The sequence below is a fragment of the Monodelphis domestica genome, chromosome 4 (genome assembly GCF_027887165.1).
Source record: "Monodelphis domestica isolate mMonDom1 chromosome 4, mMonDom1.pri, whole genome shotgun sequence".
In the NCBI taxonomy this organism is placed as follows: Eukaryota; Metazoa; Chordata; class Mammalia; order Didelphimorphia; family Didelphidae; genus Monodelphis; species Monodelphis domestica.
The window spans coordinates 346,387,727-346,412,081 of NC_077230.1; the positions used below are offsets into that span (position 1 = coordinate 346,387,727).

The 24,355-nt window shown below is 42.9% G+C and overlaps 1 protein-coding gene across 1 annotated transcript; it reads left to right on the forward strand.

The window, feature by feature from the left end:
• The first annotated feature begins 12,865 nt into the window (after positions 1–12,865).
• On the forward strand, positions 12,866–23,941 carry UCP2 (uncoupling protein 2). The gene is made up of 8 exons (XM_001362929.4): positions 12,866–13,355; positions 14,757–14,913; positions 19,898–20,122; positions 20,855–21,068; positions 22,318–22,512; positions 22,605–22,706; positions 23,166–23,346; positions 23,597–23,941. The coding sequence occupies exons 3-8, from the start codon at positions 19,997–19,999 to the stop codon at positions 23,709–23,711; spliced, it is 933 nt and encodes a 310-aa protein (XP_001362966.1). The 5' UTR covers positions 12,866–13,355; positions 14,757–14,913; positions 19,898–19,996; the 3' UTR covers positions 23,712–23,941.
• The last annotated feature ends 414 nt before the right edge of the window (positions 23,942–24,355 follow it).

The following is a 24,355-nucleotide window of genomic DNA, read 5'->3' on the forward strand; positions in this document are numbered from 1 at the left end:
GTCTCTCAATCCACTGAGCTACCCAGCTGCCCCCTAAAAATGAAGTTTTTAATAGGCTTCTACTACTCTCAGGATGAGGCAGCTAAGGGGCACTAAGAAGTGCCTAGAGTCAGGAAGACTCATCTTCCAGATGAGTCAAATCTGACCTCAGACACTAGCTGTGTGAACCTGGACAAGTCACTTAACTCTGTCTACCTCAGTTTCCTTATCTATAAAATGAGCTAGAGAAGGAAATAGCAAACCACTTCATTCTCTTTGCCAAGAAAACCCAAAGTCAGTCACAAAGAGACTGAGGACTCAAACTCCCAGGATCCTGGGCCTCTCTCTTCCTTTCTTATCTCAGTAAACACTTGCCAAACCTAGTGGGGATCCATTTTGCCCATATACAAGCAGTAACAAAAGACCTTTCTACTGCCAAGTTTCCAAAAGCAAACCTTTGTTTTTCTTGTAATATAGAAGTAATTCAGACGGGAATGAACTTGTTTCTTGTTTTTGACTTAGCCTGAACTATCTATATCCAGATTAGTGGAGCCTTAGCTTTTATAGAAAAACACTAAGCAAATGGAATTTTTTTCCAAGTGAATATTTACTGGAAAGGAATGAATGTAAGTTAAAAAGTCAATGATACTTTTGTGTATATACTATATACCTGACATAGGATATTATGATTTTGTTGAATCTTAAATTTAAAAAAAACTGAAGCTACATATGTTTATATAGACCAAAATGCTTTAGAAAATAAATGTGCTGTTAATTTTGTTCAGATTAATAAAAAAAAATTTTAACTCTTACCTTCCATCTTAGAACCAGTACCATGTATTGGTTCCAAGGCAGAAGAGCAGCAAGGGCCAGGTAATGGAGATTAAGTGACTTGTCTAGGGTCTCACAGATAGGAAGTATCTGAGGCCAGATTTGAACCCAGGACCTCCCATCTCTGGGCTTGGCTCTTAATCTACTGAGCCACTTAGCTGTGTGTCCCAATGTGTGGTTTTAATAGTTCTAGTTATAGGATAGAAGAAACACACAAACTAGAAGTCAGAAAGTCTTGGTTTATAGTCTGCCCCTGCCATTTATTTTTTATGTTGTATTCATATCTTATATCATGATCTTGAACAAGTTACTTCTGGGCTTGTTTTATTACCCATATATAGAGGAATAATGATATTTGCCCTTCTCTTACAAGTATTATGAATATCAAATGAAAAAGAAAGTGTGTTGTGGTAGAGAGGGTACTGGATTTGGAGGCTGGAAGACCTGAATTCAAATACTGACTCAGACACTTAGCTGCCTGACCCTGAGCAATTCACTTAATCTCTGAGAACCTCAGTTTCATCATCTGTAAAATAAGGGGCTTGTCTGAAGTCCCTTCCAGTTCTAAATCTATGATCCTATGAAATAATATTGGTCAAGTGCTTTGTAACAATAAAACCCTGCATAAATGGCAATTCTTATTTTTATCTAAATGGCATTGGTACAATTGCTATCCAAGTGGCCACATTAGAAGATGGCTAACTCTTCACAAAACACTGAATTTACATGCGATGTCCACATCTGTAAATCTTTCACTCTGGAGTTAATGAACTATTTGTTAGTAATTGCTTAGTCTGCTTAGACAATCTGTTTAGAGAAAGTAAAAAAGACAAGAAAGCAATGTTGAGTCCTTTAACAAAAGATAAAAAGGCTCTTAAAAAGTTTTGTTTAACTGTGGGAGTAAAAACACCAAAGAAGAACAACTGCTTGATTACATGGGTTGAGGGGGATTTGATTGGGGATATAGACTCTAAATGATCATCCTAGTGCAATCATCAACAACATGGAAATAGATTCTGATCAAGGACACAAGAAAATTTCACATTGGCTGTGGGGAAGGGTGGGTGGGTGGTAGAGAGGGAAATAATGTGATTATTGTAACCAAGGAATAATGTTCTAAATTGACTAAATTAATTCAAATGGAAAAAAAGAAATAAAATGTTTAGTTTAGTGAAGTTTGCAAAACTTAAATTAAGTAAACTTAAGTGGATAGTATAATTGGGGGAAGGTGTCCATTATTTCATGTGGGTCCTTGCTTTAACTGAAAAATCCTTCTATTCGACCCTATTTATTCCTTATCTTATTTTCCCACAGTATCTGCTCCAAATATTTTCTTTTTTCCTCCTCTCTCACAAGAGAAACCTAACACTACAAACTCCATTAGATGACACACAATTCTGCATGAGTGCCTGGGATCATCTGGCTCCTTCTGTTCTCCACTCCTCAGAGCTTCTCAACTTCACATACACTTGTTCCTCTTCTTGGGTCAGAGTAGCTCAGTCCTAAGGCTTGTCACTCCACCTGCTTCCTCAACCCCATTCCCTCCTGCCTTACTCTAGCAGGCAAACTTTCTAAAGTGATGTATTTCAAAAAGCGAGTCCAGATACCCAGAAGTTCAAATTACTGGAACAAATATTTATTAATCTATTGATTAATAAACGTGCCAAGCTGACCAGGGCAAACCTTCCTAGTGAAAGTTGCACCGAAAATAAGTTACAGTTTTTCTAGGGTTGCACACGCATAAGAGGTAAAAAGGTAAAATGAGCTCATACAATGTCAGAGAAGGATATATGGCTTTAAAGTACACCGTGAGTGAAATGTAGCCTTAATGATGGGGGCAGAATGACCAGGGCAAGCAAGCCTTATCATACAGAAGCCAGGTGAGCCATTAGCTGGGGAGGACAGAACATTCCTTTGTATATCTTATCCTCTACCTGATTTATCCCTTCCTTGAGGGGCCAGCCTTTGGTACTGCTGACCATCTGTTGTTACAGCCTGGGAAAGCACATTCCTTAAGCCTGCTTTCTGTAAGGGAAAGTATACTTTATCGATTTATCGATACCTTTGCCAATGGATCAGGACGTTGTTTTACTCTATTTCATCTCTTGTTGCATTTGCAATCTTTCTTTTACTACTGGTTCATGGCTATTTACCCATAAACAAGCACAGGTCTCCCCAATTAAGAAAAAAGTTCTACTTTATCCAGGTACCTACCATTGCATCTCTCTCCTCCCTCTGACTGCAAGTTATGAATATCCAATGCCTACAATTCTTTACTTCTCACTTGCTCCTCAACCCTTTGCAGTAAGGCTTCTATCCCTATTATTCCACAGAAACTTTTCCCTCAAAGGACACCATTGACCTCCTAATCATTACACTTACTAAGTGACCCAACATGTTACTTAGCCTCTCTGAGCCTTGGTTTCCATATCTATAAAATGGTAATAATAGTATATAGGTTGTTGTGAGGATTACATACATATATATATAATATTTTGCAAGCCTTGAAGTACTATATAAATGCTATTATTATTTTTGAAGCTGTTTAGTCCTCATACTACTTGGCCTCTGAAGTTTTGGATGCTGCTGACCATTCTCAAATGTATTCATTTTATCTTCCCTTAGCTTCAGGGAAAAAAAGAAACTCTAGTTGTCCTCCCACCTAACTATTCCTTTACTGCCTCTCATTTTTACTTCCCAAACCTTAATGTGTGTGACTTCTCGGCCTTCGAGAAGCCACAAGGTAGAAAGATAGAAAAAGATAGTGGTTTAGGATTCCTCGAGGGGCATGGCGGAGCCAAGTTACAGATATGAGATGGCAGAAATGAGTCAGAAAGCCAGGCCTTATTGATTATAATGGAGCCACAGCAATATTCTGATCTTAGGATGACACAAAGGCATCATCCATCCAGAGATCCAAAATTAATACCACACACAGGTCGGAGACATGAGAGAGAAAAGAAAGTGCCTGGCCGAAGGCCAGGTCCCAGGTGAGAGAGAGAAGGAAAGGAATTAAAGATGGAGCTTGGCCTCTGGCCAAGCAAAGACAGACATAGGTGAGAGCTAAGATCCAAGAGAGGGTGGAGACTGCTGTGGCTCACCTTTTAATCTCTTTGATATGCAAATATGTACAATACGTAGGGATGATTATCATTGGTTAACGACAAGGTATAGTTGTGGTTTCTCTTAGCCAGGTGAACACAAAGAAACCTGTTTTCCCACTTAACCTGGGGAAGCTGGGATCAAGGGTCAGAGGCCTTCCTAGCTATGCACAAGACTGAGCATGCTCTCTTCTAAGCCACTCTGTACATTCTGTTTCCCTTGTCCCTAGATAGGGGTGGACTGCTACATCGTGGCTATTTCCCAAGGTTTTGTTGTTGAATGAATAAAGCATTAAAAGAATTGTGCTAATATTGTATGATCAACTGTGAACAACTTAGCTGTTCTCAGCAATATAGTGAAAAATCAAAAAAGAAGAAAGTGAAATATAGTGTGCTTTGATCTTCATTCAGATTACATTCAGTTCATTCTCTGAAGGGAGAAGGCATTTTTCACCATGAGTCCCTGGGATTGTCTTGGATCACTGCAGTCCTGAGAATAACTAGGTCAGTCACAGCTGTTTTTCCAAAATATTGCTTTTACTTTGTACAGTGTTCTTCTGGTTCTGCTTGGAAGTATTATTTGTGTGATATCTCATTTATAACTAATATCAAATTGCCTACTTTCTCGTGGAGGGGAGAGAGAAAATTGGGAATTCAAAATGTTAGAAAATGAATGCTAAAATTATTTTTACATGTAACTAGAAAAAAACAAAGCATTATTGAACAATCACCACCACAACAAAAGCATTGTGCTAAACTCTGGGGAAACAAATATAAAAGTAAGAGGGTTCTGGCTCTCAAGGAACAACGTTTCTAAGGGAGGAGAAAAAACATATGAAAGGTTTCAGCTGCAAGTCAAGTGCAAAAATCCCATGGTCCTTAGGTGCAGGAGCAAAACAGGTGGTAATGCTTCTTCTTTAATGTTATTTCCATAAAAATTCTCAATTTCTGATAGCAATCTTGACAAGTGGTAAGGACTTTTGTGACAAGACTTTTCATTTCTAGATCTTCAATAGATGTGGCTATAGCATCTGCAGGAGATGTTGCCAAACCACCTCTCCACAAGGATTGCTTCACATGATGACTAGAGTCACTGGGCTGGAAGCATTGCAATTCCCAAGGCTCTTGGATTCAGGGTCCTGGGTGGTTTCTATCCAGGTCTGAGAGGAGATGGTCAAAGATAGTTTGACTTGCCTGACACATGCCTTTCCCATCTCCCCCTTAGGATGCTCTGCTAGTTCTTGGTAGCTCCCCTCCTCCACAGAAGTTGCCTCCTCAGATAATTGCCTGCAAAATATGGGCTGGCAGCAAGACCAATGGCTTGGATGCTGCCACTCCCAGACCACTTATGCTTATTTGCCATTTGGGTGGGGTGTCACCAACAACTGTTACTGAAAGTGATGAAAAAGGTGGATCCCTTCTAAAGAATGATTTCTTTCCTTAATGATGGCTGCAGGGACTGGGCTGGAAGTAGGACTCTTGGCTTGGGATACACTGCCATTCCCAAAGTTCATAGCTCTTAAGACCCTGGGCTGACTCTAACAGGGTCAAAGTGGTGGTAGTTCAACTTGTTTGACATGTGTTGCCTGCTATCTACCCCTCAGGGTGTAGAGTACCCTCAGGTACTTCTTGACTGTAGTAGTAGTTTTTGATTCTCTTTTTTTCTCTCTATTTAACAATTTACTTCCAGAGCATGAACTATCTTCTCTAAGAAAATTACTTCCAAATCTGTATCTCTAGTTCTTTTGAAGCCCAGACCTGCATCTTCCACTGTCTTCAAAACAACTGCCCGAGTGTCCCACTTCAAACTCAATTAGTCCAAAGTCAATGTCTTTCACCCTAACCTCCTTTTGACTTTACTATTTCTGTCTAAAGCCCCATTATTTATCCTGCCTCCCATCTACAATCTTAAGGTTATTTGTTTCACCATTCTCCTTCACTTTTGGAATTTGGTCAATTAACTATTCAATCAAATCCTATTGATTCTACCTTCAAAATACCTTTGGATAGACTACTGAAGCCTTGAAATAAATATTCCCATCTGTTCTCTGCCCCCTTCCAATCCACTCTTCATACAAAAAAAGATGACTTTTTTGATCATTTAATTGAATCAATGATGTAATTGAATTATTTGTAGATTCAATTAAACTCAACAAACATCATGACACTCTTCTGGCTCAACAATCAGTGGCTCTCTTACTAAGCAAGATTTACTCTTCTGTCTGCATTCAAGGCCTTCTATGATCTGAGACCAACCAACTTATCTTTTTAGCTTTATTGCAAATTGTTCTCATCCTTGAATTCTACCCTTTACACTAATTAAACTACTGTACTCTACCACTTAACATACTGTCTCTTATCTAGATCTTTTCCCACAGTATTCCCTCTTCCTGCAATGCAATCCCTTCCTTTCTTCACAGGTAGAATTGTTATCTAGGCTTTTAAACATGAACTCAAATGTGGTGGAGCATCCCCAGGTCATCTGGATGTTAGCAATTAATATTCATTGAATAAATGAGGTATCTCCATGTAGATTACTCCCAAATCTCTAAAGTCAATTTTTATATCTCTTCTGAGCTCTAGAACCTGATCCCTCAACCTATAAGGGCTTCCTCACTTACATGCCCTGCCAACACTTCAAATTCAATATGCCCAAAGCCAAACTTATTCTCTTTACTTCCTCCAAAATGCTCCTCCATATGACTTGACAATCGCTTTCAGTGAAACCATCATTCCTCAGTCACCCATTTTTAAAACTCTGGGATTATCTTTGACTTTTCCCTTACACATTTAATCAGTTACCAAAATTTTTAACATCTGTTCCTGCTGCTCTGGTCCCAATTCTTTCTACAAAAAAAATTTTTTTTTTACTAATTAAATAAAATTTCACATAAGTTTTCCCAAGTTACATGATTGACTGTATCTCCCTCCCTTCCATTCCACTTTATGGTGCTGGCAGATGATTTGATCTGGTTTATACATGTATTATCATACAAAACTCATTTCCATATTGTTCATTTTTGAAAGTGAATAATCTTATAAAACCAAAACCCCAAAACATAAACCCAAATAACAAATTAAAAATCATATACTTTGATCTGTATTCTGACTCAAACAGTTCTTTCTCTGAATATGGATATCTTTCTTTGTCAGAAATCCCTCAGAATTATCCTGTATCATTGTATTGCTGATAGTGTTGTGGGGTGCTCAGGAAGGGGTAGTATCTCTGGTATGGAGGGCTTGTCATGCCCTCCTAGGGCAGCTCTCCAGCCTCTGACCCCACCTGACACCCAGCTCTCACTTGTGGCTCCCAGGAGCTGCTAACATGCGGCAGCGGCCACACCCCGGGCAACGGCTTCGACAGGCCGGCTAAACCTTGTGAGGGTAGCCATCGGGTCCTCGACCCCTGGTGAACCAGAGCTTTGCTCACCCAGCATGTGAAGACTGCTTCAGCTGAACAGACGGAAGAAACCAACAAGAAGGTTCAATGGCTGAGAGGGCGACGCAGCAAAGCACTGTGGAGTGCTCAGGGCATGTTGGAGCACAAAGGACAACACGGCCATCCAATGCAGCTGAGGAAGTCTCCAGGTGTAACGACTTTTCGTGCCACTGGACCCAGGCTTCCAACGCCGAGAGTGTGGGACTGTCTCTGTGCATCGACTTTTCTACTTAAATCTCTTTCACACACAAGTATCTTTGTGCAGGGTACACCGTAGATGAAACTGCACAAAGACAATAGTCATTCTCTATCACCGAGAGACTACTACTACTAGTGTTGTGGGGTGTAGAAGTGTACCCCTGAGATTCAGGAAGGATACCTTTTGCAAGAATGCAAGACTCTGAAACTTAAAGGTAAAGAGAGATTTATTAGTAACGTTGAATTTTTTGGCAAGCAAGACAGCAAGAGTGCCTCCATTCTGTTTTTTTTTTTAATATTCTTGTTACAGCAGTGGGAACATGACTCTGGGGCTAGGGGGTTGGGGGGAGAAGGTTAGCCTGAGAGCATGGGGGTGGTTCTCCTGATTTGGAGGATGAATAAATGAGATAAGTCTCTTTGTCCTTCTCAATTCAATGGGACAATCAGAGATGGGTAATCTTCAAGGTCAGGTGTTTTGGGTTGGGAGTCTGGAGGGCCTAAGGGAGCAGAGGATAATAGTTTGCCTGATAATAGTTTGCCTGAATTTCTGGGGGTACAATGCCCATGACAATAGTAGCTAAGTCTATCAGAGTTGTTCATGCCACAATATTGCTGTTACTGGGTACAATGTTTTCGTGGTTCTGCCCACTTCACTCTGCATCAGTTCATGTAGGTCTTTCCGGCTCTTTCTGAAATCATCCTGTTCATCATTCCTTATAGCAATAGACCTTGAGTTAGTTCTGGTGGGGATGGCTAATCCCATCAGATGCCTCTTTTTGCCTTAGAAGCTTCTCCCATAGTATCACATCCCCCTTTCGGGGGCCAAGACCTTTGGCTTATGAGACTGCCATGCTGCATACTGTGCTATGACTCAAGGTCTATTGTTAGTCTAAGAGGCAGTGAAGTAGGACTTTCCCTCAGGGAGTAACTCTCATGTGACAAGGTCAAACTTGGGGTCTTCACCTTCAAACCAAGTAAACCCCAGTTTAATATCACCAAATATTTATTAAGTAACTGCTAGTAATGAGAAGCAGATAATTTAGATAAGAATCTGGACTCTGCTTTCATGTTTATTCTTATAAAAATATAATGCATATAATGCATAAATCCAGAGTTATTGCAAGAATTTACTGGTGGATCCAATTCTCTCTCTATTCTAGTCCATCTTCCATTAAGCCACCAAAGTGTTTTTCTTAAAGCATGGGTCTTGACCATGTCATCCTTCTGAAGTAGTCCGAATAAGGGAAGATAATAAAATTGAAGTAGATAAAGCAAATCATTCCCTTCCTGCATTTTTAGGAAACAGACCCAGGAGGTCTTATGCAGGCAGCAGACTAGACTCTAATTAGCCTAAGGATTCGAATTAGGAAGGTCAAGAAACAAAGGAATTTCAGGAATATTAAAGAAGTCAGGATGGAATGCAAGATAACACTTAGCTAACTAGGGATAAGTGAATTAAGTACATGTGAAAGTTAACAACCTCTGAATAACCTAATTATTTGCATACCTGTGTTTGTGATAAGGTTTATTGATTCTCAGTTAAGAACCTATTTGTGAAAGTAAATAACTTTGTATCTTGTAACCTATATAAACTATCCTATAAAGTTAGTCTGATGCAGCTTCCACTAGGGAAGGCTGTCCCAGCTGGTAGATTCTTTATTCTTTATTTTTTCTATCAATAAATCACGGTTCCAATAATTGAAGTTCCTGGTGTCTGGACTCCTCTATGAAGTGCCCCATTGCATTCCACTCTTCAATAAACTTTAGTGGCTCCTTATCATTTCCAGAATCAAATACAAAATCCTGTTTGGCATTCAAGGAACTTCTTCACAGACCCTTTCAGTTTTGTTTGTTTTTTTTTACATTATACTACACCCACCCCCTCCTTTGGTTCCCTGAACAAGATCCTCCAAGAATCTCCAGATTCTTGGCTTTTCCTCGGGCTGCTTCTCATGTCTAGAATGCCAGATCTAGAGACCAGAGGTCCTGCATTCAAATTTGACACCAGATGCTTCCTAACTGTATGACTCTCGACATATATAATGTCATTTAACTGGACAAGTCATTTAACTCCAATTGTCTAATTACTTATTCCTTACAGCTCTTCTGCCTTGGAACCAATACTTGGTATTGTTAACTTGGAAAAACAGAACTAATAGTCAGCAAAACCAAATCTTTGATCAGGAAAGAGATAGTGTTCAAATATTCTGCAGCCACACAAAGTCAAGCACCTAAAAAACACACAAAGCCAAGGGCTCTGGGACTCTGGGAATAGTATCTGTAAGAATCCCAGTGCGAGATGATTCTCCAAAGAATAATAGAACTTGGGGATCTTATATATCATTTGGGGAACTAAGGACAGTGAAGTATGATTTATTGGCTTTACCGGGGCTACAAGGAAATTAGAAATCCAAGACAGAATTATCAGGAAGATTCTGATGTTTTACAATGAATATAAAAGGAAAGGGTCCAGCCAAGGGCAAGGCTACCTAGGAGAATATGTTAATACAATGGGAGAAACTACTAAGACAAAAAAGGGTACTTAACATTTTACTCTCTCCACTAGTCCCACCTAAACTGGAGTCATTATGTACTTTAAAGTCTACTCTTCAATCTGAACTGGGTCAGTCTGGGACTTCCATTGGGTTGAGTTCTCAGGGGATAGGGGCAAATTTGGGGTTTCCAAAAACCCAGTTGACAGTATTGATTCTAAGATGCAAGGTAAGAGTGTTGGTTTTTTTAAAGAGCAAATATAGAACTATATTCATACAAAAGGATTCTTTAGTTTATTATTGGAATCATCACAGAAACGTTTAAATATCATGATTCCGTATTCATGTTAATCAAGATTATTTACCACCATCTTGGAAGATGTCCTCAACCAGGTCCAAATGTAAGAATTCCTTAAAACAATGAAGTCCTTTAAATAGAATAATATATACTGCTTACATCCTCAGTAAGATCATTTTGTAATGATTAAATTTAATCATTTAATTCAATCAATAATTAAAAGGGATCAGCTCAACAACACAGAAAAAGTAAATGAATGTCTACAAAGCATTATGTTATAGTGCTAAAAATGTTAGATATAAAGTCAGATAGATTGGGTTTAAAACCTAGCTTTTGTGAAGATGAGAATAACTCCACCCTACTTATTCTTTAGATTTTTAGCCACCAGGAATGTATACAACCCCACCCCCCCCCCCCACACACACACACCCCACTTAAGGATTAAATCAGAAACTGATTGCCCCGTGGACAGTCTAAAGCCAAGTTTAAGTTGCCATTGGTACCCATAAAGGTGGACCACAGGCACAAGAAGTGATGCAAAGAACTGCTTTAAGTTTGGTGGTCACTTCTTGTGAGGGGGGTCTTCACCTTTGAACTTGGTCTTGGAGGAGCTAGGGCTTGAAACCTCAGAATGCTTTCTGGAGACACTAGCCTTTGGAGAGGCCCCCATCTTGGAGGAGGCCTCATGGTGGGAAGCTTTGTTAAATTAATCCTCTGAGCCCCCTTACTGAGGCCTCTGAATTCCTGCTCTCTCTCATTTTTACTTTCTTCTCTTGATTTGTAAATAAAAGGCCTTGCTGACTTGAGTAATTCATTGGAATTTAGTAATTAAATTCATGACCATACTCTCAAGTATTCAGTCCAATTAGAATTTTTACCCCTTACACTTTTTAATTATTTAAATTTAATACTTTTGTAACAGTGGGCAATCATTTACCCTCTCTGGGCCTCAGATCCATAATTTGTAACAAGCAAGAGTTATATACTGTGTGATCTCTAAGGCCCTTGCCAACTCTAAATTTGTAATCCTGACCTAATACATTTTAAACTATTGGTTTATAAAAGAATGAGAAGTAGGTTATCTGTCCTGAGTCCCCTCATCTCCCCTATACATTCAACTACAATTCTCCCTCTTTGAGGAAGAGACCACTTTGCCAACTCTAACTCTTACACCCAAACTCATTCCTTCTCATGTCTTTCTAGAGCATGCTCCTTTCCATCATTCCTCCTCCTCCTCTCTGCTATACTTTCAAAATTATGTGAAAACTGCACATCATCACTTTTTGTTTGGCTAGACAGGCTTTAGTGAAGAACTAAATGAAGGGAGTGAAATAAAACAAAGATGCATTATGTATACATGGAAGGAGAAATAAAAACAATCATAAATAGTAGAGACATAAGATATGGACAAAAGTACATGGAAAAATTAAGACAGGATGACAGGAAGAGAAATGGGAAAGGCTGGGAGTTAGAGAAATTTATGGAGAAACTGAAAACTTGAGATCATGTAGGCAGACACATGTAGAAATAGAAGAGAAAGGGAAAACAGGCAGCGAAATAGATACGAGATGAAGAGAAACCAACTGAAATTTTTTTTTTACTAATTATGTGTAATAAATTTCCAAACAAGTTTTCCTAAGTTATCTCCCTTCTTTTCCCTTCCCCTTCCCATGCTGTCAGGCAATTCAATCTGAGTTATACATGAATTAACATGCAAAATATTTCCATACTGTTCCATTTTTGTGAGTACTTATAAAACCAAAACAAACTCAAATAAGCAATGGAAAAACCATATGCTTTCATCTACATTTTGTGTGTCTGACTTCTTAGCAAACATACTGGAAAGGTTTGCCATTTTCTTTCCCACCTGAGACAATCTGAGTTAAGTGACTTGCCCACATAGATGAGAGTTTTAGAACAGTCCTTAGAGGTTTCAATCCGAAATATTTCTGCTTGTCTCATTCTTTCCCTTTACATGAGAGGAAACTGAGTCTCAGGGAAGGTACGGTGCTCGTCTCCAGTTAGCGCTGCCTACAATATTGTTTCCACTTCTCCACGCTACAGGCAGGTCCCTCATCCTCCCTGGACTTTACGTCCTCCCGGTGTGTGAGGGCTGTAGCCAAGGAGATCTCCCAGCGCCCAACCATCCCCAAACCTAAAATGCCACCTAAATAGGGATTCCCCGCGGGACTCCAGATCTAGGCTGATGCCTGCCCGGCCGCCCTCAGGCCAGGGTGGAAGCGAGAGCGAAAGACCACAAACCTCGAGCTAAGGCCGTTGGACATTTGGCGGTTGAAGAGACACCTGCCGTTATTTCCCGCGGGCGCGCCCCGAGAAAATAAATCCTCGCCGCGCTCTTTTATTGGTTCTTCTCCCTCTCGCCACTCCTCCCCCACGCTGTCAGGTGCAGGGATTCCAACCAATCATTAGTGAGCAGAAGCGAGCGGACTCCACGTGCAGAGCCTCGGGCCTCTGGAGAGTTAGAGGAATCACGTGGTAGATGGGGAGTTTACATGTTAGACAACAGAGGAGGGGTGGGAACTCAATCCTGCACTCCCAGAATGGAGCCAGAGTACCCCGCCCTGCCGAAATAAAGAGAGTGATGGGAGGGGAGGCCTGCTTCATAGAAGGGAAAGGGCTTCTGAGCCCCAGGAAGCCCCTAGTAGGGAGAACTAGACCATAGATATAAAGAGACCTTCCTGACGGAAATGGAAAGTTGCGCGGGTGTGCGGGACGCCCCGCCCCGCGCTGCGCCCAACTCCCGCCACGAGGGAGGGGCCCAGTCCCGGCCAGTCGAGGCCCCGCCCTCTCTCCACGCGCCGGTATAAAACCGCTACTGCTTCCCCTTGTCCCCCAGTACGCGCATCAATCTCATCCTAGATTTGTTTTATTTTTGCGTCCAGCCAAGGGTCAGCCAAGCATCCCGTCCAGCCCGCCGGACTCCGGATTCTGCTTCAGGTCTCGTGTTTCTCCATCCCAGCCGTTGCCTCTTCCTCGTCTTCTCTTCCACGGTCCCGGTGAGCATCCCATCACTCCGAGTAGATCTACCTGTCCGTCCCCTTCCCAGCGCCCCCAATCCCTGGGCAGTGCGGGGTCCACTGCGGGGACTGTCCGGACTCACAAGTGGATCAACTTGGTTTGCTACACTTTCATACACACACACCCGAGACACACAACTTGCTGGGGTTCCCCCACCCTCCTCTTTCCCCGTTCCTTTCTGCTCCCACCCCAGGTTCCCCCACCCCCAGGCAGTCTCGGGGACACCGGGGACTGTTAGGACGCACAAGTGAGTTAGGACAAAAGCTTCTGTCCTGTTACGCTTCCATACCGAATTCCCAGCCGAGACTCCTTCCCCCAACTTGCTAGACTTTCACCACCTCCCTCGCTACTCCAAGGGCCATCTCCCTGTGTTTCTGACTCACTTATGTGTCAGAACAGATCTTGGAGGACTCCCCCACCCCCAGCTTCCTGGGGCAAGCCTGTGCTTCTTCCTCCCACTTTGGGTATGCTGTGCTGTGCTGGCTCCTCCGGGACTGTCGCTCCAAAACTCTCCACCTAGCACCTGTCCAAGTCCAAGGAAGCAGCAGCCTTACAGCTGTCCCGGTGTTTGGTTTGAGTCCCTGGGCAGACAGCGGGCTGCCCCTTGCCCTAACTTTTCCTGGCGGCGTCTGCTGTAGTGAAATAAAGGAAAGACCTAGTATCCCGGGTTGTACCCGCCGACCCCCTCTCCCCTCCCACCGCCACCGCCAGTGGTTTTCACTTGAGAAGAATTAAATGTCGTCTGGACCAGAAAACACTGGCCATCTGTTGTTTTGCTGATCTAGCCCTACCCCCAGCCGCCTGAACTGCAAGTCCTTGAGCCTCGCAAAACGTAACCAAGGAAAGGTGGACCCTAAGTTAACTCCCATTTCCCCTCAATTCTGCTTCCTGTGCCTTAATTTGGCATCTGCAAAGCATTGTGAGCTACCCACCTTACCCCAACTGGACACAGGGCAAAAAGGAGATAAAATGGTGTCTCCGGCTGCTTTGGCACCCTGTGAGGAGGGAAGAGACAGGAGGTGAATGAAATGTAGGGTGGTATTCGATTTGACTTGCCTAAACCTACAGTTTCAGGGTGGTGCTTAATTGTAGGCTCCAGAGTAAGGCCCAAGAGAGTGCTTATAAAGGTAAATGTTTCCCTCTTTAAACAACTACCCTCCCCCCATCCCTACCCCGAAAAGTATACAAGGAAGTGCCCTAAAGAAATTTTTAACCATCCACCTGGCATTTGATATGATTTTGAGTTGGGCCACAATTACTTGTAGTTTGCATTGATTAATCATGCCAATAAGGTACAAGTTGGTTTGTAAAATGTATGTGGAATTTCTGACTTTCTAAATGCACTCATGCCTGGTTTTTCTTTTCCTTTTCTGCCACAGGGTACATAGTATGATCATTAGGTGTTCAGTTTCCCAACAATTTTCTATGGAAAATCAAGCAAAGTGGAACATGGTTGCCGTGAGCAACTTTGAAGAGCGGGACACCTTTAGAGAAGCTTGATCAAGGTGCCATCATCGTGAAACCCTTTGAGTCAGGGTAAGGATCTTCTGGGGTTTGGTGCTTCAAATTATTGGTAGATTTAACTGGAAGAGATCTTTGTGAAGCTGGGTGTGTATGAAAATATTATGATGATTCAGTGATCAGGGCAAAGTCCTGCCTCTAAGAAGTTTCTAAAAAATCAGTTGCTCAAGGATAGCATAGAGTTCAGTTAGACTTCAAACTGCTGCAGTTTCACTCCTGTCCTAGCGTAAATAGTTTTACTAATCTCCTTGCTTTTGGCAACTCCATTTTGAGCAACTTTATCCCAGTTTTTTCACTCCACACAATTTGTCCCCTCAAGATGGTTCCTCCCAACAAGCCAATTCATTTGTAGTCACCAGTCAAAAATGCATAATCTGTGGATAAGGAGGGAGTTCCTGATTGACCTCCTGGATATAATAGACATTTGCAGTGCTGTCATCATTTGTTAAGCCTTATAGGTATAGAAATATACTAAATGCTTTTTTGGAAACGAAGATTTGAACCCTAAGATTCTAATTCCAAAGAATCCTAAGAAAGATTTTGTAGTTGGGGAAATTGAAGCTGAAAGGTAATGACTTTCCCAAATCACACAACTGGTGTGTCTTAACTAGATTAGTCTTGACTAATTGCCTTTCCATTATAGAAATCAATGCCTCTTGCCCATCTCATGTGAGAGGCTATGAGAGTTTAAGAAATAAAACATTCTTCCAACTTCTCCTACCTTGTGGGGTTTTAGGTACAACTGGGAAGGCAAGCCTTGGGTGTTGAACAGGATGGGAGATATTCCAAGAACACAGTTAAACTTTGTACAGAGTGTTGAGAGAATATTGTAGACCAGGATAGGGAAGAGGCTGAAGCAATCTTCCAGGTTAGGTATGTGCACTTGTCTTTAGCTTCCTCACCAAGTTCAGTGAGGTCAAGGAACCACATCTCAGGTAAACTTTATCTCCCCTAGTACCTATGTTTTGCAGATGCTGGATGCTTATAATAAAATGTCTTTTGGATTTTAGTGATACATATAGTGGAACACTAGCTAGACTTTGAGGGTACTGAGATCAGTGATACAGGCCAGTTCTAAGTCCTCTACTTCAATTAAAAAAACCTATAGTGATATATGGGATTGGGAAAGTGTTTATCCAAACACATAGGTCATAGAAAAGGGGGAAATTTACCAAGTTTTCTACTGGAAAAGTAGGACTTGAATTTACTTCCTACATCTACCCCTCATTGACATAAACTGATATAGAGTAGTTAAAGGAAGTAAAACAGAATATTCACCAATCCATCAAATTGTGTATTAGTAGCCAAAAATGTAGTCTTAGTGTTGTCATCCTGAAATAAAGAGGACTATCAAAGTTGCCCAAAAAAGTCTTTAATCAGTGTGGAGGAATTGTAGTTTGGGGGGAGTGGGGTGCAGGAGTGTCTGAGAGGCAGAGCTTCAATCCACTTGAACAGGGAGGAGTGACTACCATCAGATCATATCCAGGACTCTGGGTGTCCATAGAGATCACACATGGCTCCTCCAGCCATGAGGTCAGTGAGGTCCAGGTGTGTAGACTCTTCTGGTAACTGCATTGAACAGGGTTAATTAGTTTGCTTGATGATGATTTCTTTGCCTCTAGCTTTAGGTCTCAGTTCAATTCCCAAAGCTTGGTTCCTTTTTCTCTGCCTCATGTCAATATTACTGTTACCTCTTGGGGATCCTTGATTGGCAGAGCTAGTAGGGGGTTTTGCAAATAAGGAAACTTAAGACCTGGAGAAGGGAAATGAATTTGCCTAAGCTATTAAATCTTTCTGCTCACCTCCTACCTCATTGTGCTACTGAGAGTAGCATAGGTGATCTGGGCTTTATTTTAGTACCAGCTCTTCCCCTGGGGAAACAAATGTAAACAGCTTTGTACTAGAACTAAAAAAGCCTTTCCCAGTGCTCCAGAGCCTTGGTGCCTGCCCTCTGAGACCCCAGGAGAAAAGCATTCTGTAGTTGTATCTTGAGGCAATAGGAAGCCACTGGAGTAGGAAGGAGATGGGATGGAACCTGTATGAAGGGACTGGGGTTGCTGGTCAGCAGAGTGTGCAGAGGTAGTAAGGTGTAAGAAGACTGAAGGGGTGCGAAGGGGCCAGGCTATAAAAGGCCAACAAGATTTTATATTTGATTCTGGAGGCATTAGGGAACCACTGGAACTGACCTGGGCTTCTGAGTGGTGAATGGAAGAGGACACTCTTGAAGCAGGCCATTGCAAGAGCCCCTAGCAGTAAGGTGTTGAAGGACTGGCACAGGAGAGTGGTGATGGAGAGAGGATGAGAGGAAAGAAGTATATGGGAGATATGAAAGGTAGAACAGATAGAACTTTGGACAACTGATGAGAGAGTGAGAAGAGTGAGGGAGCAGAAGTGGGAGTTCAAGGGACTGGCAAGAGAGTGGTCCCCTAACCAGGAAAAGGGAAGCCAGGAAAAGGGGAGTTTTTTTTTTTCGTGTGTGTGGGGAAGACAAGGAGTTTAAAATAATTTACAAACCTCAATTTTGAGAGATCTATTAGGTAGTTAGAGGTTGTAAGACTGGAGGTCAGGAGAGATTTGACCAGGAGATTTGAATCATGGGCATAGAGGCGAGCTTTGAGACCATGGGAGCTGATACAATAACCAGGTGAAGCTGTACAGGGATCTCAAGAGAAGAGGGCCTACTGGGGGGCAGGAACAGGGGTTAGCATGTGTGACTAGAATAAAGGTTGAAAAAAGGAGCCACAGAACTTTAGACAAATTGACAAATCTTTTATTGGACTAGAGGTCACAGGTTCCAGATACAGGTACTTGGACAGATGAGATGTCTTTAAATAAGCTCCTTTCTAGCTCTTTTTTATTCTTAGTTCCTTACAACAATTTTATCCCCCAAGTCCAAGCTATGTAGCTTCACAAGGTGAAGTGGGAAAAGCAACTGATTTTTAGCATTTATGATGTTGGCTTGTAATTTGTCAGTTGACCTGTTTTCTCCCTCAGTTACCTTGACCTCATACAAAATGGGAGTAAGGAGTTTTTCCCCTCCCACCTTCTGAGGGTGGGAGATAAGGAAACTATCTAACACCAGCCTAGTGCTGAGAGAAGTGCTAAAAAGGAACTGGCATGAGCCCAACTCCCCGCCCCTAGCAGAGCAAAGGAGACTAGGACAAGTTGTTTTGCCTGGGACTGTTTGTACAGGACCAAGCCTGACCACATCCTCATCATAAGGCGGCGAGCCTTTTCTTCCTTCCTTGCCCAGCAACAGGAGCCACCAATCGAATCTTGAGCTCTTTTGTGCTTTCCTCACTACCTTTTGTTGTCAGAGCAGAAAAAGGCAGACTTTTAGGGGAGAGGCCAGTAATTGTGTCCTGGTGTCTGGGCTGAAGGAAATGAGCCAAATTCTGGAGGGTTCAAATACAACAGAATAAACATTACTAAGAACCTCTTGCTACATGCTGAAAGACATAAAGTATACATAAGATACTCTTTGCCCTCAGAGAATATATTCTAGTAGATGGACAAGACATCAATACAGAGACTGATGCACAATAAGTAACACATAATCAAATTAGAGAGGACCAGCATTCCCAGCTGAGAGGAAAACACATGGAAAGATTCCCAGAAATATTTTTAAATTAGCCTTTAAAAGATTGTGAGAGAGGCTGCTAAGTGGCTCACTGGATAGAGAGCCAGGAAGGTATTCCATTCTGGCCTCAGATATTTCCTAGCTGTGTGAACTAGGGCAAGTCCTAACCTTCTGCCTTGGAACCAATACTTCCATGTCAGTTAAAAGACACAAGGTAAAGGGTTTAAAACATGAACATGGGGTATGTTAGGAAGAAGGGACAGGAAGACAATACCAGATATATCCAGGAATATCATGAATAAGGCACATCTAGGACAAAAGGTAGCCCATGTTGGCTAGATCATGGAGAAGAAGGTCTTTGAATACCAGGAGGGAGAGCTGGAAAATAAAGACAACAATAAGACAGAAGATATTGGAGCTATTGAAATATTTTGACATTATGCATGAGAAACACTACTGTAGAAGTGATATAAAAGATGGATTCACATTTTGAGGTTTCCTCACCAGAATGTACCTTTCTTTCTCTAAGTAAAAATGAGGGTTACAATAATGTTTCTGTAGTGTTTTACAAGTGCTTTCCTAGTCTTGTGTTTGATAGTGTTAGATCCATTGTACAGTTTCAAAAACTTAGGTTCAGACAAAATAAGTTATTCAAGGTTACTCAGTTAAAATTCACACAAGTTCTAGATCTTAACACTTTACATTAGGTTATACTGAGTGAAGGCAGTGAGGCATTTGACTGTTACTGTTCTACCATCTCTTCCTGAATGTATTAGATCTACAATGGAGAGAATGTGAAAGATCCAATTTAGAATCTAGACAACCTGCATTTGAATCTGAGTTCTGCCATTTAAACTATGTAACCTTTGGCAAATCACTTGCCATCCTCTAGATGCTACAAGATTGTTGGGGAAAATAATCTATACATTATAAAGTAAAATGTAGGTTATTACTTTAGAGAGAAAGAACCTCATTGATCATACCTTGGCTCAGTTTTTAAGACCTAACCTTGGCTCCCAGATTTCCAGTTTGAATTGCTTGACTTAGATATTCCATGCTAGTAACATGACTTAAATCTATTTTGGGACCCTTGTTTCTTCACATTGAACTATGTGAGTAAATGCAGAGCTTGGCATGACCTAGAAAAATGCTGGCCATAAAGGGTGAGAAGTAGACATCAACTGCCATTTAGAAACTTAAACATATTCTTGGATACCTTGGATTTAAGGGATCTAGAGCCATCTCACTTTTTTTTTCCCCACAAAGCTCTCTAGGGAGAATCTAGCCCCTGTTGGAAGGGTCTCTGTGATCTGTGAAGCTGGGAGATTAGCGAATTGAGGGGCTGGAAAAGTAAACAAGGATGACCTGGGGACCTTGCCAGTGGTTGACATGATAATGCCTTTTTTGACCCCTTACCAGACTCCGGCAGAGTTCCTTTATCTCGTCTTGCTCAATCAGAGGCCATCTTTCCATTTCTCCTCTGCCTCCTGGGAGGTAGCAGAAAGCCAGTATTGCAACATGGTTGGATTCAAGCCTACAGAGGTGCCCCCCACAGCCACTGTGAAATTCCTTGGGGCTGGTACTGCTGCCTGCATCGCTGACCTCATCACCTTCCCCCTGGACACAGCCAAAGTTCGGCTGCAGGTTAGAAGCTCCTGGTAGTCAGCTGCCTTGCTTGAACACTAGGCTGTGATCTTGTATTTTTTCCTATCTTAGAACATCAGGGCTCTGAGGCCCCAGAGGCTCATGTCTTAGCTTTCTTTGAGTCCGTTAGTGTTCTTGGAATCCTGCTTTGTACTTTATTCCTCAACTGCAGAATGGCCTCAGACTCTCCAAACTTTGTTTTTAACTGATGATTGGGATATTTTCTAGTTCCACCTTCTTCCTCGTGGACAATGTTACCCTCAGAGCTTTTCTTGGTATTTTATGTCCTAAGGGAAGACCTTCTGTGGGGCCTTTTACAGTTCCTCTACTTTCCCTCAGCCCTACTCTCCTCCCTACACACTGGGCTCTGGGGATCTGGCTCCAGACTGTTTTATAATTCCAGGTGCTACCACTCATCTTTGGTGTCTTTGTCCCACCTTTCCAGCCTGATTTTGGTGGGGGAGTAGAGAATTGGCCATTGGTACTGAGTGGCTCGAGACTCTTCTTAGATGAACGAAGTCTCACTTCCAAAATAGTTAGTGGCAGAAGGTCTGTGATGGCGTGGATTTGGTTCCAGGCTCTGCTGCCAGCTTGGCACTGGGCAGGTCATTTCCCCACTATGGGTTTTAACTGCCCTATCTATAAGTTGATAAAACTTGACCTGAGATCCAGGGTCCCTTCCATGCCCATTAGACCACCAGCTGCCCATGACTCACTTCCATTCTCCTACAGATTCAGGGAGAGAGTCAGGGGGCCATCCGTACTTCCTCTACTGGTGCCCAGTACCGGGGTGTCATGGGCACCATTCTGACCATGGTGAAGACTGAGGGCCCTGGCAGCCTGTACAATGGGCTGGTGGCTGGATTGCAGCGCCAAATGAGTTTTGCCTCTGTCCGAATTGGCCTCTATGACTCTGTCAAGCAATTCTACACCAAAGGGTCTGAACGTGAGTATGCCTAAGGAGCTATAGTCAGAGTACAAATGGGGTGGGCAAGGTTAAGCTTTGAAGGCCAAGTTAGGTGTGCAGGGACCAGAAAGAGATTCTCCCATTGGTCTTTTCCCTCATTAGAATTGCCCTTTTTTTTTAAGTAGTCATTTTCCTAAGATTTTCTAAGCTCTTTCTCAGCACACCTGTGAGGAACCTTCCTAGTACAAATGAGGGAGCTGAAACTCATAAGGGATAAAGTGACCTCCCTGTGGTTCCTCAGTAGGTGTCATAGCCAGGATTAAAAGTCAGGATCTTCTACTTGTACAAAAATATTCATGAGCCCTTTTTGTGGTGGCAAAAAAAAATGGAAATGAAAGGATATCCATCAGTTGGAATGGCTGAGCAAATTATAGTATATGATGGTGATGGAAAACTATTGGGCTATTAGGAATGATAAGCAGGGTGATTTCAGAAAGAGTTGTAAAGACCTGCATGAACTGATACATGAATGATGAAAGTAGAACCAGGAGAACCTTGTATATAATAACAGCAATATTGTGCAATGATCAAATGTGAGACGTAGCTACTCTCAGCAATACCGTGATCCAGGACAATTCTGAATGATTTACGACAAAGGATGCTATCCATCTTCAAAGAATTGTCAGAATGCAGATCAAAGCATACAATTTTATTTTGGAGCTTGTCTTCTCTTAAAATAATGAACGATATGCCAAGTCAGTTTTTCATGTATAACCCAGATCAAATTGCTTAACATCTCTGGGAAGGGAGACAATTCAGATCTTATAACTTCAAAAAACTTGTGTGGGAAATTGTTACTACGTGTAATTGGTACAATAAAATATCTTTTTCTTTTTTCAAGGATAAATCTTTAAAACAATAGATAATACAAAATGACAACAATGAAACAGGAAATCATAATTTGAGTTAGCCAAAATAATCTTTTGGAGAACATGTAGATATCTAGGCACTGTTTGTCAAGAAAGATGAGGGTGAAAACCCAAATCAATGAATTGAGCATATAATAAAATAACCCAGAAAATCAACAAATTTAAAACACCAATAAAATATCTTTAAGGAAAAAATTTTTTTAAGAGTCAGGGTCATCTGCCTTCCCAGGAAGGCTAAGGTTTAGGAGAGTCATTCTAGGGGGAGAAGTTGCAGGGAGAGAAAAGGTTGTCATCCTCTGAATCTGAATGACCTTTGGCAATGTCAGCTTTTACCTTCCATTCCCTGGTTTGTCTAACAGATGCAGGTATTGGAAGCCGCCTCCTGGCAGGCTGTACCACAGGGGCACTGGCAGTAGGTGTAGCCCAACCCACAGATGTGGTGAAGGTCCGTTTCCAGGCCCAGGCTCGTGCAGGTGGCAGCCGGAGATACCAGGGCACGATGGACGCCTATAAGACTATCGCCCGAGAGGAGGGGCTTCGGGGCCTATGGAAAGGTACGTGTGGTATCAGACTCTTCCCCTCTCCACCTTCCCAATTTCCCCCGATTCTTTCCCGGGCCAAAGCCGCTCTCCTTCCTCCTGCCCAGGAACTTCGCCCAATGTCGCCCGCAATGCTATTGTCAACTGTGCTGAGCTGGTGACCTACGACCTCATCAAAGATGCCCTCCTGAAGGCCCACCTCATGACTGGTAAGCGCCATTGAGCCCCCTGGGCTTTTGAGGAGATTGGGGCTCCAGAGCTGTGGCGGGGCTTCAAAGGGGTGAGTAACTGGATGTCTGCCTATACATAGATGAACCTGTCTGTGTCTAGAGGGCCGGTGTGCAGGGCCCTGGAGGCTCCAGCCTTAAAGAAGGCCACGTTTTGCCTTCAGTTTGGAAATCAATCTGTTCTTTGGACTGCCCCAAGCGGTGCCTGGCCTTGTGACCCAGGCAGTATAGGGGTGTTGAGATTTAGGAGTAACCCTCACCCAAGACCAGATGAGTATCTTCAGAGTGAGTTCCCATCTCATGTCAGACCTTGGGAGGTAGGCGGGAAATGGCTCCATTTGTCCATTTGAGTAAACTGAGGCCCATAAAAGGTGTAGCCTCGCAGGCTGCCCTCTGTCCCTTAAACCCTGAGGTAGTGGTGCTTGCCTTCCCCCTCCCCAGATGACCTTCCGTGCCACTTCACTTCGGCCTTTGGGGCCGGCTTCTGCACCACCATCATCGCCTCCCCCGTGGATGTGGTCAAGACGAGATACATGAACTCTGCCTCGGGCCAGTATGCCAGTGCTGGCCACTGCGCTCTCACCATGCTTCGGAAGGAGGGGCCCCAAGCCTTCTACAAAGGGTCAGTGGAAGTGTCCATTCCTCCTGCCTCTGTGGGATGGGAGGGAGGGGAGAGAATTCTCCAGCCTTTTCTCCTGGATTGACCAATCCTAAATCTTTGGTCCAGAAACTTCTAGGGCCTCCTGTTGCGCTCTGGTCCTTAGAGGGAATGGGACATGGCTCGGGCTCCTGTCATTTTCCCCTTGAGTGCCCAGGCAGTGAGTCCTGGGCCTGGGCTCAATCCCTAACGGCTGTGTGCACCTTCTCCCCAGGTTCATGCCTTCCTTCCTCCGCTTGGGCTCCTGGAATGTAGTGATGTTTGTCACCTATGAGCAACTGAAACGGGCCCTGATGGCAGCTCGAGCTTCCCGGGAAGCGCCTTTCTGAGCCCTCTCCTGCCAGCTTTCTGACTTGTTCCCCCGCCTTCCTTTTGAGTCCAGGCGCCCCACCCCATTCCTTCCTATTTTTTTCCCCTTTTCCTTTCCTCCCCTCCCCCACCCCTTGCCCTCTTAAGAATTGGTCCCATTTAATTCCTTGTCCAGCCCCCATCCTCTTGCCATTGCAGATTTACCCAGTTCTCAAGCGCCTTATGTCCAATAAAGCTAGACCAGAACCTAGCATGTGTGAGCTGTCTTGACTTCAGAGGAGGCACACGTTCAGCTTTCCATGCCGTGTATTCCAACCCTCCCTTAAGACTATACCCAATTTTGGATTAACAAGCATTTATTAAGCACCTACTGTGCTTGCTAGGTGCTGGGGCTCTAAAGATGGAAGTTGTCCTCAAGAAGTTCACAAATTCTTAGACCAAGGATAGAACGTTGTAGGGCTCTACTTTCCACTTGCTCTAGGACAATGTGAAGAGCAGAGAGGATGTTTGAGTTAAGGCTCCAACTAGACCCAAGGAGTTCCCAGGGATTGGTTTTCCATTCCTTCTTGCCAGAGCAAGCCCTTGGGTGGCTGTCCCCACCTCCCTCCACTGCCCCAAGGAAGCCAGAGAGGGCTCAGCTTCCTCTTTGGATTCTTTATGTCCA

Excerpts from the sequence above, each read along its gene's own strand:
- UCP2 (XM_001362929.4), top strand. The coding sequence starts at position 19,997 with ATGGTTGGATTCAAGCCTACAGAGGTGCCCCCCACAGCCACTGTGAAA. Across the intron at positions 21,069-22,317 it reads CTACACCAAAGGGTCTGAAC|ATGCAGGTATTGGAAGCCGC; the intron begins GTGAGTATGCCT and ends TTTGTCTAACAG. Across the intron at positions 22,707-23,165 it reads GAAGGCCCACCTCATGACTG|ATGACCTTCCGTGCCACTTC; the intron begins GTAAGCGCCATT and ends CCCCCTCCCCAG.